Genomic DNA, 14,040 nt, shown 5'->3' with positions numbered 1-14,040 from the left:
CCTAGACGTCCACTGTAGTGGACATTTGTTTCCGGCCTATTTTTTTTAATCAGAGTTGCACATTTGGCGGGAAAAATAACACTATAATGCAAAACCTAGACGTCCACTGCAGTGGACATTTGTTTCCGGCCTATTTCTTTTGTCAGAGTTGCACATTTGGCGGGAAAAATAACCCTATTATGCAAAACCTAGACGTCCACTGTAGTGGACATTTGTTTCCGGCCTATTTTTTTTAATCAGAGTTGCACATTTGGCGGGAAAAATAACACTATAATGCAAAACCTAGACGTCCACTGCAGTGGACATTTGTTTCCGGCCTATTTCTTTTGTCAGAGTTGCACATTTTGGCGGGAAAATAACCCTATTATGCAAAACCCAGACGTCCACTGCAGTGGACGGCAGCTCCCTAAGCTACGGGAACCAAACACGGCATGTTCTAAGTGACGTAGCAAATTAGTGCAAGCTAATAATATGAACTCAGTGCATCTTCAGAATATCTGCGCATAGCAAACACGTCACACTTTGGACACCCCTGAAACACGGCACCCTGTTTGTTTGTCCGGAATCCAACAAAATATACACGGCGTCAAAGAAAAGCGGAACAAAATGAAGTTAACTTCTCTTCTTTTTTTGCCTGACTATTTACAGTATTGCACTTAAACTGCACACTTTGCATTTCAGTTGGACTGACGTCTTCATGGTTCTTTTCCCAAATACTGAAACAAAATCGGTTATACCCTTTATCCTTTTTTTTTCTTCTTCTTCTTTTTTTGGCTGATATCAAATGTCACTCCGCTTTATTATTAGTACCTTTTTTAAAAAAAAAAAAAAAAATGTAATAATAAAGTAGCATCTTGCTTCTTGTAAACACCCTGAAGTGCAAAGGCTGTCTTCACTTCTTTAGCCAACGGAAAAGGGAGAAGGTCTGAGAAGGGGGTGTGGGGGGTGGTGGTGGTGGTGTGACGGGGGGGGGGGGGGGGGGGGGTCGTCATGGAGGTTGTCGCTTCTGTCCCGCCAAAGTCCTCGGGAGGAGACGAGCTGGAGGGCCTCCGTGCACGCTTGCAAACAAACATGGCCGCTTCTTGAAGTTTGTTACAGCCAACAGAGAGGCAACGAGGGGTGGGCGTCAAAGGCGTGTGTCCCCCCCCCCCCCCCCCCTCCTCCCCTCCCGTCCCCCCCTAACCCCCGTGGCGGGCCCTCAGACGGACATCCACATGTGTTTGTACGGTCCCCGGGTCTGTGTGATCTGTGCCTGGAGTGGACTGAGCCACTGGCCCCGCAGAAGTCCTGCCTGTTGGGGCGAAAAGTAGAAGGTGACTTCATTGGTATTTCATTAGCGCTCCGCTGGAAAAGTGGTTTGTTTTGGCAGCTGCTCTTTTTGTGACAATTTAACCTCCCCTGACCCCCTTTTTTTTTTTTTTTTTTTTTAAATGTCTTCCTCCAAAAAACATACGCCCCCCTTCTCTCTGTGCTCGTCTCAGTGTTTAGTTTTAGCTGTGAGGGTCACAGGCTTGTGTGAGAGGCCATTATCGGGCGAGGAGGAGGAGGAGGAGGAGGGTGGTGGTGGTGGTGGAGGTGGTAGGGTGGGGTGTTGGGCGCCCCCCGGCTCGGGGGTCAGAGTCCCAGAGCCTCGGCGTGTTTCCTTGCCTTGAGTCGCAGGTCGGCGATGCTGGAGTTCTTGCTGTTGCTCTTGGCCGCCGCCGCCACCGCCGCCGCCGCCGAGGCCGAGTCGGCCAGCGAGGCGATTGGTAGTCCGAAGGGAGGGGGCGGGAACATCAGGTAGGGGGCGTGGGCGGCCAGGTGCGGGTGCAGGTGCGGGTGGGAGTGGGCGACGCCGTCCAGCTGGAGCTGCGCCTGGACCTGGAGGGACAAAAACAAAACAAAAAAAGCCAGTTTTAGCCGAGTGTTGCTTTTTGTGCCTTTCACACAGAACACCAGCAGAATTACGAACACAATCGTTTTTTTGTGCCTTTCACACAGAACACCAGCAGAATTACGAACACAATAGTTTTTGTGCATTTCACACAGAACACCTGCAGAATTATGAACACAATCGTTTTTTTGTGCCTTTCACACAGAACACCAGCAGAATTATGAACACAATAGTTTTTGTGCCTTTCACACAGAACACCTGCAGAATTATGAACACAATAGTTTTTTTGTGCCTTTCACACAGAACACCAGCAGAATTATGAACACAATAGTTTTTTTGTGCCATTAACACAGAACACCAGCAGAATTATGAACACAATTTTTTTTGTGCCTTTCACACAGAACACCAGCAGAATTATGAACACAATTTTTTTTGTGCCTTTCACACAGAACACCAGCAGAATTATGAACACAATAGTTTTTTTGTGCCTTTCACACAGAACACCAGCAGAATTATGAACACAATAGTTTTTTTGTGCCATTAACACAGAACACCAGCAGAATTATGAACACAATAGTTTTTTTGTGCCTTTCACACAGAACACCAGCAGAATTATGAACACAATAGTTTTTGTGCCTTTCACACAGAACACCAGCAGAATTATGAACACAATTTTTTTTGTGCCTTTCACACAGAACACCAGCAGAATTATGAACACAATAGTTTTTGTGCCTTTCACACAGAACACCAGCAGAATTATGAACACAATAGTTTTTGTGCCTTTCACACAGAACACCAGCAGAATTATGAACACAATAGTTTTTGTGTGCCATTAACACAGAACACCAGCAGAATTATGAACACAATCGTTTTTGTGCCTTTCACACAGAACACCAGCAGAATTATGAACACAATCGTTTTTTTGTGCCTTTCACACAGAACACCAGCAGAATTATGAACACAATTGTTTTTGTGCCGTTCACACAGAACACCAGCAGAATTATGAACACAATCGTTTTTTTGTGCCTTTCACACAGAACACCAGCAGAATTATGAACACAATTGTTTTTGTGCCATTAACACAGAACACCAGCAGAATTATGAACACAATAGTTTTTTTGTGCCTTTCACACAGAACACCAGCAGAATTACGAACACAATAGTTTTTGTGCCTTTCACACAGAACACCAGCAGAATTGTGAACACAATCGTTTTTTTGTGCCTTTCACACAGAACACCTGCAGAATTATGAGCACAATAGTTTTTTTGTGCCTTTCACACAGAACACCAGCAGAATTATGAACACAATTGTTTTTGTGCCTTTCACACAGAACACCAGCAGAATTATGAACACAATAGTTTTTGTGCATTTCACACAGAACACCTGCAGAATTATGAACACAATAGTTTTTGTGCCTTTCACACAGGACACCAGCAGAATTATGAACACAATCGAAAATTCTGACTTTTACAGTAAGTTACAAAGTCGGAAAATTGCCAGCTCGTCTTTATTATCCCACCTTAGATGATAAAAAAAATCATTGCTTACAGAAAGTTAGCAAAGTGCTACTATCCCCTTAGCTGGAAAAAATGTGGGGGTCAACTTCATTATCCTCCCCTCAAGATAGAACATCTTTGGGGAAAAAAAGGCCGGGAAAATTTGGTAAAGGATAGAAAATTCTGACTTTTACAGTAAGTTACAAAGTTGGAAAATTGCCAGCACGTCTTTAGTATCCCACCTTAAATGGTGAAAAATCATTGCTTACAGGAAGTTAATAACAATATAAAAGCCAGTTTTTGCCAGCATTGTGAAAGGGAAAGGCCGAGAATTGACATCTCAACTTTGTCACCCTAAACTACTTTTATTGGCTGTGTGAAAGGGAAAGCTACTAACCCCGAAGACAGAACATTTTTGGCTCAACTTAGTCCCAACATTAGGTTGTTTGTACAGAACAGCAACTTGCAAAAAAGGCATGAAGTCTTTTGAAAAGGGCTACAATACCCCCAAAGCCAGAAAATTGCCAGGTCAGGTTTATTATCCCTACTTAAAAGATGAAAAATCCTGACTTACAAGAAGTTACAAACGCTGGAAAATTTGGTAGTCAACTTTATTTTCCGCCCTAAAAGATGGAACAACCTGACTTTTAAAGCCAGAAAATTGCCAGGTCAAGTTTATTATCCCCCCTTAAATGATAAAAAATCCTGACTTACAAGAAGTTAGAAACGCTGGATAATTTGACAGTCATTTTTATTTTCCCCCCTAAAAGATTAAACAACCTGACTTTTAAAGCCAGAACATTGCCAGGTCAGGTTTATTACGCTCCCTCTAAAAGTTGCAAAATCCCAACTTTTAAAGCCAGAAAATTGCCAGGTCAGGTTTATTATCCCCACTTAAATGATGAAAAATCCTGACATACAAGAAGTTAGAAACGCTGGAAAATTTGGCAGTCAACTTTATTTTCCGCCCTAAAAGATGGAACAACCTGACTTTTAAAGCCAGAAAATTGCCAGGTCAAGTTTATCATCCCCACATAAATGATGAAAAATCCTGACTTACAAGAAGTTAGAAACGCTGGATAATTTGACAGTCATTTTTATTTTCCCCCCTAAAAGATTAAACAACCTGACTTTTAAAGCCAGAACATTGCCAGGTCAGGTTTATTACGCGACCCCTAAAAGTTGCAAAATCCCAACTTTTAAAGCCAGAATATTGCCAGGTCAGGTTTATTATCCCCACTTAAATGATGAAAAATCCTGACATGCAAGAAGTTAGAAACGCTGGAAAATTTGGCAGTCAACTTTATTTTCCGCCCTAAAAGATAGAACAACCTGACTTTTAAAGCCAGAAAATTGCCAGGTCAGGTTTATTATCCCCACTTAAATGATGAAAAATCCTGACTTACAAGAAGTTAGCAAAGTTCTACCACCAGAAGCCAGAACATTTTGCAGTCAACTTTATTGTCCCCTTCTAAAAGTTGCAATAGCTTGACTTTTACAGACTGTTAAAAAGGGACATCCCAAAAACTGGAAAATCGACGGGTCAGATTTTTTATCGCCCAGAAAAGGTGAAAAGTCCTGACTTTTACAGGAAGTTAGAAAAAGACTACTTCACCCTTAGCCGGAAAATTGTCAGCTCAACTTTATTATCCCACCTTAGATGATAAAAAATCATTGCTTACAGAAAGTTAGCAAAGTGCTACCATCCCCTTAGCTGGAAAATTTGGGGGTCAACTTCATTATCCTCCCCTCAAGATAGAACATCTTTGGGGGAAAAAAAGGCCGGGAAAATTTGGTAACAGCTAGAAAATTCAGACTTTTACAGTAGGTTACAAAGTGGGAAAATTGCCATCTCGTCTTTAGTATCCCACCTTAAATGGTGAAAAATCATTGCTTACAGGAAGTTAGAAAATTGCTACTCCCCCCAGAAGCTGAACATTTTTTGCAGTAAACTGTATTGTCCTGACAAAAATCCTGATTAAGGATAATAAAGTTGACCCCCAAATTTCCCAGCTAAGGGGATAGTAGCACTTTGCTAACTTTCCGTAAGCAATGATTTTTTTATCATCTAAGGTGGGATAATAAAGTTGAGCTGACAATTTTCCGGCTAAGGGTGAAGTAGTCTTTTTCTAACTTCCTGTAAAAGTCGGGACTTTTCACCTTTTCTGGCCGATAAAAAATCTGACCCGTCGATTTTCCAGTTTTTGGGATGTCCCTTTTTAACAGTCTGTAAAAGTTAGGAATTCCAACTTTTAAAAGGACTGCAAAATGTTCTGGCTTCTGGTAGTAGCACTTTGCTAACTTCCTGTAAGTCAGGAGTTTTCATCATTAAGGTGGAATAATAAAGTTGACCTGACCATTTTCCAATTTTTTTATAACTTGTAAAAGTCAGAATTTTCCAAACCTTTAAGGGGAGATGATAAAATGATGGCCATGTTGTAGCTGTCTGTCAAAGTCAGACTTTTCCATCTTCTAGGGGGACAATAAAGTTGACTACCAAATTTTCCAGCTTTTGAGGTAGTAACAATGTTTTAACTTCCTGTAAGTCACAATTTTTCATCATTTAAGGTGGGATAATAAGGTTGACCCGGCAATTTTCTGGCTTTGGGGATAGAAGCCTTTTTTAACTGTCTGTAAAAGTCAGGATTTTCCATATTTTAGGGGTTGCCAAATTTTCCGGCTTTTGAGGTAGTACAATTTTTTCAACTTCTTGTAAGTCCACATTTTTTTATCATTTAAGGTGGGATAATAAAGTTGAGCTGACAATTTTCCGGCTAAGGGTGAAGTAGTTTTTTTCTAACTTCCTGTCAAAGTCGGGATTTTTCACCTTTTCTGGGCGATAAAAAATCTGACCCGTCGATTTTCCAGTTTTTGGGATGTCCCTTTTTAACCCCTGTAAAAGTTAGACTCTTACAACCGTTAGGAAAAGATAACAAAGCTGAATTTTCCAGTTTTGGGGATAGTCGCCCTTTTTTACCGTCTGTAAAAGTCAGGATTTTTGTCAGGACAATACAGTTTACTGCAAAAAATGTTCAGCTTCTGGGGGGAGTAGCAATTTTCTAACTTCCTGTAAGCAATGATTTTTCACCATTTAAGGTGGGATAATAAAGACGAGACTTTGTAACTTACTGTAAAAGTCAGAATTTTCTAGCCTTTACCAAATTTTCCTGGGCTTTTTTCCCCCAAAGATGTTCTATCTTGAGGAGAGGATAATGAAGTTGACCCCCAAATTTTCCAGCTAAGGGGATAGTAGCACTTTGCTAACTTTCTGTAAGCAATGATTTTTTATCATTTAAGGTGGGATAAAAAAGTTGAGCTGACAATTTTCCGGCTAAGGGTGAAGTAGTCTTTTTCTAACTTCCTGTAAAAGTCGGGATTTTTCACCTTTTCTGGGCGATAACATTTTTTCCAGTTTTTGGGATGTCCCTTTTTAACTGTCTGTAAAAGTTAGAATTTCCAACTTTTAAAAGGACTGCAAAATGTTCTGGCTTCTGGTAGTAGCACTTTGCTAACTTCCTGTAAGTCAGGAATTTTCATCATTAAGGTGGAATAATAAAGTTGACCCGGCAATTTTCCGGCTTTGGGGATAGTAGCCCTTTTTTAACTCCTGTAAAAGTCGGGATTTTTCACCTTTTCTGGGCGATAAAAAATCTGACCTGTCGATTTTCCAGTTTTTGGGATGTCCCTTTTTAACTGTCTGTAAAAGTTAGACTCTTACAACCGTTAGGAAAAGATAATAAAACTGAATTTTCCAGTTTTGGGGATAGTCGCCCTTTTTTACCGTCTGTAAAAGTCAGGATTTTTGTCGGGACAATACAGTTTACTGCAAGAAATGTTCAGCTTCTGGGGGGAGTAGCAATTTTCTAGCTTCCTGTAAGCAATGATTTTTCACCATTCAAGGTGGGATGATAAAGACGAGACTTTGTAACTTACTGTAAAAGTCCGAATTTTCTAGCAAGGAAGTTAGAAAATTGCTACTCCCCCCAGAAGCTGAACATTTTTTCCTGACTTTTACAGACGGTAAAAAAGGGCGACTATCCCCAAAACTGGTAAATTCAGCTTTGTTATCTTTTCCTAACGGTTGTAAGAGTGTAACTTTTACAGGAGTTAAAAAAGGGCTACTACCCCTAAAGCCGGAAAATTGCCGGCTCAGCTTTTGATCCCCACTAAAAGGCGTACAATCCCGATTAGAAAGGGACTTTGATTGTGACGCCATTAAACGTTACCTCCCCCAAGCTGCTAAGTCTCACCCTCAATGTCGTGTTGCCCAATCCAAGTCTTCTCAGGCAACACTTTTGTTCAATTCAGTCGGAGGCGCTTATGCCCTTTTGGAACCTTGTTATCCTGACCATGTATTCCATTGCATACATAAACCATTTTGCACTGCTGGTATTTGGAGTTATAAATATTTATCCAGACATATTCCTGAGTCAAACGCGGCGGCGAAAGAAAGCGAGAGAGAAGCCGTATCAATTTTCACATTCTGGCCAATTATTTTTGTAAAAAGCGGGAGGTGAAAATTAAGCGTGCGCTGACTTCAGAGGAGCAGAAAGAAGACGAGCCGAGCCGCTTGCCATTCCTCATGTGGCTCAAAAAGCATGAACAAGCGAGGAAGTATTTGCTGCTCGGCTTTTCCAGGCCAAATACCAGCAAAGAAAACTTCACTACATGCCTTTTTCTGTGTGTGTGCGTGTGTGTGTGTGTGTGTGTGTGTGTGTGTGTGTGTGTGTGTGTGTGTGTGTGTGTGTGTGTGTGTGTGTGTGTGTGTGTGTGTGTGTGTGTGTGTGTGTGTGTGTGTGTGTGTGTGTGTGTGTGTGTGTGTGTGTGAAAAGATGCAAATGAAAGTGAAGTTGGACGATGTTCTGAGTTAGCGTTGCCTAGCGACACAAGGCCAAACAAACGTAATGACAGCCGTAATATGAAAACTATGAAATGACATGTTTGTAGAGATAAATGCGTTAAAATGTCATATCGGAAATTATCGGTATCGTTTTTTTATTATCAGTATCGTTTTTTTTGGGTTTTTTTTGTTTTTTTTTTATTAAATCCACATAAAAAACACAAGATACACTTACAATTAGTGCACCAAGCCAAAAAACCTCCCTCCCCCATTTACACTCATTCACACAAAAGGGTTGTTTCTTTCTGTTATTAATATTCTGCTTCCTACATTATATATCAATATATATCAATACAGTCTGCAAGGGATACAGTCCGTAAGCACACATGATTGTGCGTGCTGCTGCTCCACTAATAGTACTAACCTTTAACAGTAGGGATGTCCGATAATGGCTTTTTGCCGATATCCGATATGCCGATATTGTCCAACTCTTTAATTACCGATACCGATATCAACCAATATATACAGTCGTGGAATTAACACATTATTATGCCTGATTTGGACAACCAGGTGTGGTGAAGATAAGGTACTTTTTTAAAAAAATGAATCAAATAAAAATAAGATAAATAAATTTAAAAAAAATTCTTGAATAAAAAAGAAAGTAAAACAATATAAAAATAGTTACATTAATTAATTAATTAATGAAAATTTGTAAAATTAAGTGTTAAAGGTTAGTACTATTAGTGGAGCAGCAGCACGCACAATCATGTGTGCTTACGGACTGTATCCCTTGCAGACTGTATTGATATATATTGATATATAATGTAGGAAGCAGAATATTAATAACAGAAAGAAACAACCCTTTTGTGTGAATGAGTGTAAATGGGGGAGGGAGGTTTTTTGGCTTGGTGCACTAATTGTAAGTGTATCTTGTGTTTTCTATGTGGATTTAATAAAAAAAAAAAAAAACGATACTGATAAAAAAAAAAATGATACCGATAATTTCCGATATTACATTTTAACGCATTTATCGGCAGTCCGATATTATCGGACATCTCTAGTTGTGATGATAAAAAAATATCGACATAATCATAGTAGTATTGACTAGATACGCTACTGTACTTGGTATAATTACAGTGGATGTCAGGTGTAGATCCACCCATGGCGTTTGTTTACAGTTTGACGCCGGTGAGCTACGGTGTGTAGTGAAGCATGTTTAGCTATTCCTCGTCCTCCAGTGATAATGATACTTGTAAGAAACGTACTTTATTTGTCGCCATGGAGGCGAGGATTAGTGATTTAGAAGTTTCCGATATTACATTTTAACGCATTTATCGGCCGATTATATCGGCAGACCGATATTATCGGACATCTCTATTCATTAATTACTAGTTTCTATGTAACTGTTTTTATATTGTTTTACTTTCTTTTTTATTCAAGAAAATGTTTTTAATTTATTTATCTTATTTTATTTGATTCATTTTTTTAAAAAGTACCTTATCTTCACCATACCTGGTTGTCCAAATTAGGCATAATAATGTGGCGGACTTTTCAGAGGCGGTATAGTACGGAATATGATCCATTAGTATCGCGGTACTATACTAATAGTGGTATACCGTACAACCCTATCACAAATACATATCCCCCCCCCAAAAAAATCAATCTTCAAACGTTACATTGTGCTGATAGCAGTGAGGATAACCGTAGAACGTCAAATGATCACAACATGGCGACATAACACGTTCTGTCCTGGCTGCTCAGTACAACACGGTTATAAGTTGCATTATTCCAGGAAGAAAAATGACCCAAAAGCGGCTAAGACTATTCCTCAAAAGTCACGCAAAAACATGCATTGTTTTGCAGTCACTCACCTTCGTACAACAGAAAAAAGTGTGATGATAACCATAGAAAACTTAACATGCGACCTTAAACTGACCAAAAATATATATATATATTCCTCAGAAGTCACACAAAAACATGCAAGATGACTTGTTTCACTTTTCCCTCTGGAGTCCTGCTTGTGACAGAAGTGAAGCAGTGATAGGTGATGATAACCATAGAACCACAAGCCATTACCACAGGAAAAATACATGTTCTGTCCTGGCTGCTCAGTACAACATGAGTTACTGTGAAACCACCAGAAAATGTGTTGAAACTATTCATCAAAAACATGGACGTCCAAATCTTTATTTATTGAGGGTTTCGTGTGTGTGTGTGTGTGTGTGTGTGTGTGTGTGTGTGTGTGTGTGTGTGTGTGTGTGTGTGTGTGTGTGTGTGTGTGTGTGTGTGTGTGTGTGTGTGTGTGTGTGTGTGTGTGTGTGTGTGTGTGTGCGTGTGTGTGTGTGAGGCCATCATAGTAAAACAACTGAAGTGTGATGATAACCATAGAAAACAGAACATACTGCAAAAAAAATATTTTGAAAAAACGTCGGATCATATTTTGCTTTTTATATACATATATATATATATATATATATATATATATATATATATATATATATATATATATATATATATATATATATATATATATATATATATATATATATGTCTTAATTAGATTATCCAAAAAATAGTGCTCGATACCGTGGTAGAGCGTAATACGTATGTGTGGGAAAAAATCACAAGACTATTTCATCTCTACAGGCCTGTTTCATGAGGGGTTTTCCTCAATCCTCAGGAGATTTTTTAATTTTTTTTTATTTTTTTTATTTATTTATTTATTTATTTTTTATTTATTTTTATTTTTTTTTGTATATATTTATACATGTATCTGTATATATATATATACAGTATATATATATATATATATATATATATATATATATATATATATATATATATATATATATATATATATATATATATATATATATATATATATATATATATATATATATATATATATATTAGGGCTGCACCAACATTTTTGAAACCAAGAGCTACTTCTTGGGTACTGATTAATGCGAAGGGCTACCAGTTTGATACACACTTAAATAAATGGCCAGAAATAGCCAATTTGCTCAATTTACCTTTAACTCTATGTTATTATTAATAATTAATGATATTTACACTTAATTGAACAGTTTAAAAGAGGAGAAAACACGAAAAAAATGACAATTACATTTTGAAACATAGTTTATCTTAAATTTCGACTCTTTAAAATTCAAAATTCAACCGAAAAAAAGAAGAGAAAAACTAGCTAATTCGAATCTTTTTGAAAAAATTAAAAAAAGAATTTATGGAACATCATTAGTCATTTTTCCTGATTAAGATTAATTTTAGAATTTTGATGACATGTTTTAAATAGGTTAAAATCCAATCTACACTTTGTTAGAATATATAACAAATTGGACAAATCATTATTTCTTCTAGATTTTCCAGAACAAAATTTTTTAAAAGAAATTCAAAAGACTTTGAAATAAGATTTAAATTTGATTCTACAGATTTTGTAGATTGGCCAGAATAATTTTTTTGAATTTTAATCATAATAAGTTTGAAGAAATATTTCACAAATATTCTTCGTCGAAAAAACAGAAGCTAAAATGAAGAATTAAATTAAAATGTATTTATTATTCTTTACAATAAAAAAAATTAATTTACTTGAACATTGATTTAAATCTACAGTAAAGAAGAGGAAGGAATTTAAAAGGTAAAAAGGTATATGTGTTTAAAAATCCTAAAATCATTTTTAAGGTTGTTTTTGTTCTCTAAAATTGTCTTTCTGAAAGTTATAAGAAGCAAAGTAAAAAAATTAATGAATTTATTTAAACGAGTGAAGACCAAGTCTTTAAAATATTTTCTTGGATTTTCAAATTCTATTTGAGTTTTGTCTCTCTTAGAATTAAAAATGTCGAGCAAAGTGAGACCAGCTTGCTAGTAAATAAATACAATTTAAAAAATAGAGGCAGCTCACTGGTAAGTGCTGCTATTTGAGCTATTTTTAGAACAGGCCAGTGGGCTTAAAAGCATAACCAAGCATGCATCAATATAGCTCTTGTCTCAAAGTAGGTGTACTGTCACCACCTGTCACATCACACCCTGACTTATTTGGACTTTTTTGCTGTTTTCCTGTGTGTTGTGTTTTACTTCTTGTCTTGCGCTCCTATTTTGGTGGCTTTTTCTCTTTTTTTTGGTATTTTCCTGTAGCAGTTTCATGTCTTCCTTTGAGCGATATTTCCCGCATCTACTTTGTTTTAGCAAACAAGAATATTTCAGTTGTTTTTATCCTTCTTTGTGGGGACATTGTTGATTGTCATGTCGTGTTCGGGTGTACTTTGTGGACGCCGTCTTTGCTCCACAGTAAGTCTTTGCTGTCGTCCAGCATTCTGTTTTTGTTTACTTTGTAGCCAGTTCAGTTTTAGTTTTGTTCAAGCTTCAATGCCTTTTCTTAAGGGCACTCACCTTTTGTTTATTTTTCGGTTTAAGCATAAGACACCTTTTTACCTGTATTTCCAAAGCAATTAGCTACCAGCTGCCACCTACTGATATGGAAGAGTATTACACGGTTACTCTGCCGACCTCTAGACAGCACCCACTCTCAACAACAACAACACATCATTTGCAGACTATAATTACTGGTTTGCAAAAAAATGTTTTCGACCCAAATATGTGAAATTAGATAATCTCCCACGGCACACCAGACTGTATCTCACAGCACACTAGTGTGCCGCGGCACAGTGGTTGAAAAACACCGGTATAGTGAATACAAGTTGTCTGCTGGCCACAGCTTGACCCTGGAACAGATCATTCCCAACACATAAGCCGTTCCAACATAAAAGTCCTCACCAACGTTCCCTCTAAGGTGCGCGCCTGTGCAATTGCGCACTGCTCAAGCGTCCTCTGCACACGGCAAATCTATGCCACGCACAAAATCAAATAAAAAAATAAGCGCGTAACAATTTCCGACACACGGACACGACAGAGAAAACAGATTTCGTCGTCATTGTTCAAATATTGTAACGTCCGTCGGGACGCTTTGAGGACATGAATTCCATCCATCACTCTACTGAGCAAAACTCTTTATTGTCGGCCATAAACACATCACCAAAACATTAGTAAAAAAATATATATCTAGCAAAAGTGCTCATTTTTTTTAAAAAGTACCTTATCTTCACCATACCTGGTTGTCCAAATTAGGCATAATAATGTGTTAATTCCACGACTGTATATATCGGTTGATATCGGTATCGGTAATTAAAGAGTTGGACAATATCGGCATATCGGATATCGGCAAAAAGCCATTATCGGACATCCCTAATCACAACTAGAGATGTCCGATAATATCGGACTGCCGATATTATCGGCCGATAAATGCTTTAAAATATAATATCTTCACTACACACCGTAGCTCACCGGCGTCACAACGTAAATAAACGCCATTGGTGGATCTACACCGACGTCCACTGTATTGATACTAAGTACAAGAGCGTATCCAGTTGATACTACTATGATTACATCGATATTTTTTGGCATGACAACAAAATGTATATTATGTTTATAAAGTCAGGAAATACATCCCTGGACACATGAGGACTTTGAATATGACCAATGTATGATCCTGTAACTACTTGGTATCGGATCGATACCTAAATTTGTGGTATCATCCAAAACTAATGTAAAGTATCAAAGAAGAGAAGAATAAGTGATTATTACATTTGAACAGAAGTGTAGATAGAACATGTTGAAGGAGAAAGTAAGCAGATATTAACAGTAAATGAACAAGTAGATTAATAATCAATTTTTACAGTTTTTCCCTCATATTGTTGACAAAATAATAGGTGTATAAATGACACAATATGTTACTGCATATGTCAGCAAACTAATTAGG

At 37.8% G+C, this 14,040-nt stretch overlaps 1 protein-coding gene across 2 annotated transcripts in view; it reads right to left on the bottom strand.

Annotated features, from left to right (window-relative positions):
* Positions 1–1,198: 1,198 nt before the first annotated feature.
* LOC133658131 (short stature homeobox protein-like) overlaps positions 1,199–14,040 on the bottom strand; it is a 32,483-nt gene continuing 19,641 nt past the window's right edge. For both annotated transcript variants that reach the window (XM_062059776.1, XM_062059777.1), the window contains exons 5-6: positions 1,648–1,860; positions 1,199–1,291 (exon numbers count right to left, since the gene is read on the bottom strand). In XM_062059776.1, coding sequence (XP_061915760.1) covers positions 1,199–1,291; positions 1,648–1,860 — 306 coding nt within the window. The remainder of the gene's footprint in view (positions 1,292–1,647; positions 1,861–14,040) is intronic.

This window comes from Entelurus aequoreus, linkage group LG10, assembly GCF_033978785.1.
Source record: "Entelurus aequoreus isolate RoL-2023_Sb linkage group LG10, RoL_Eaeq_v1.1, whole genome shotgun sequence".
NCBI classification, from domain to species: Eukaryota; Metazoa; Chordata; class Actinopteri; order Syngnathiformes; family Syngnathidae; genus Entelurus; species Entelurus aequoreus.
Note: the sequence above shows the minus strand (reverse complement) of the source record. Positions and strands in the feature narration are given on the sequence as shown.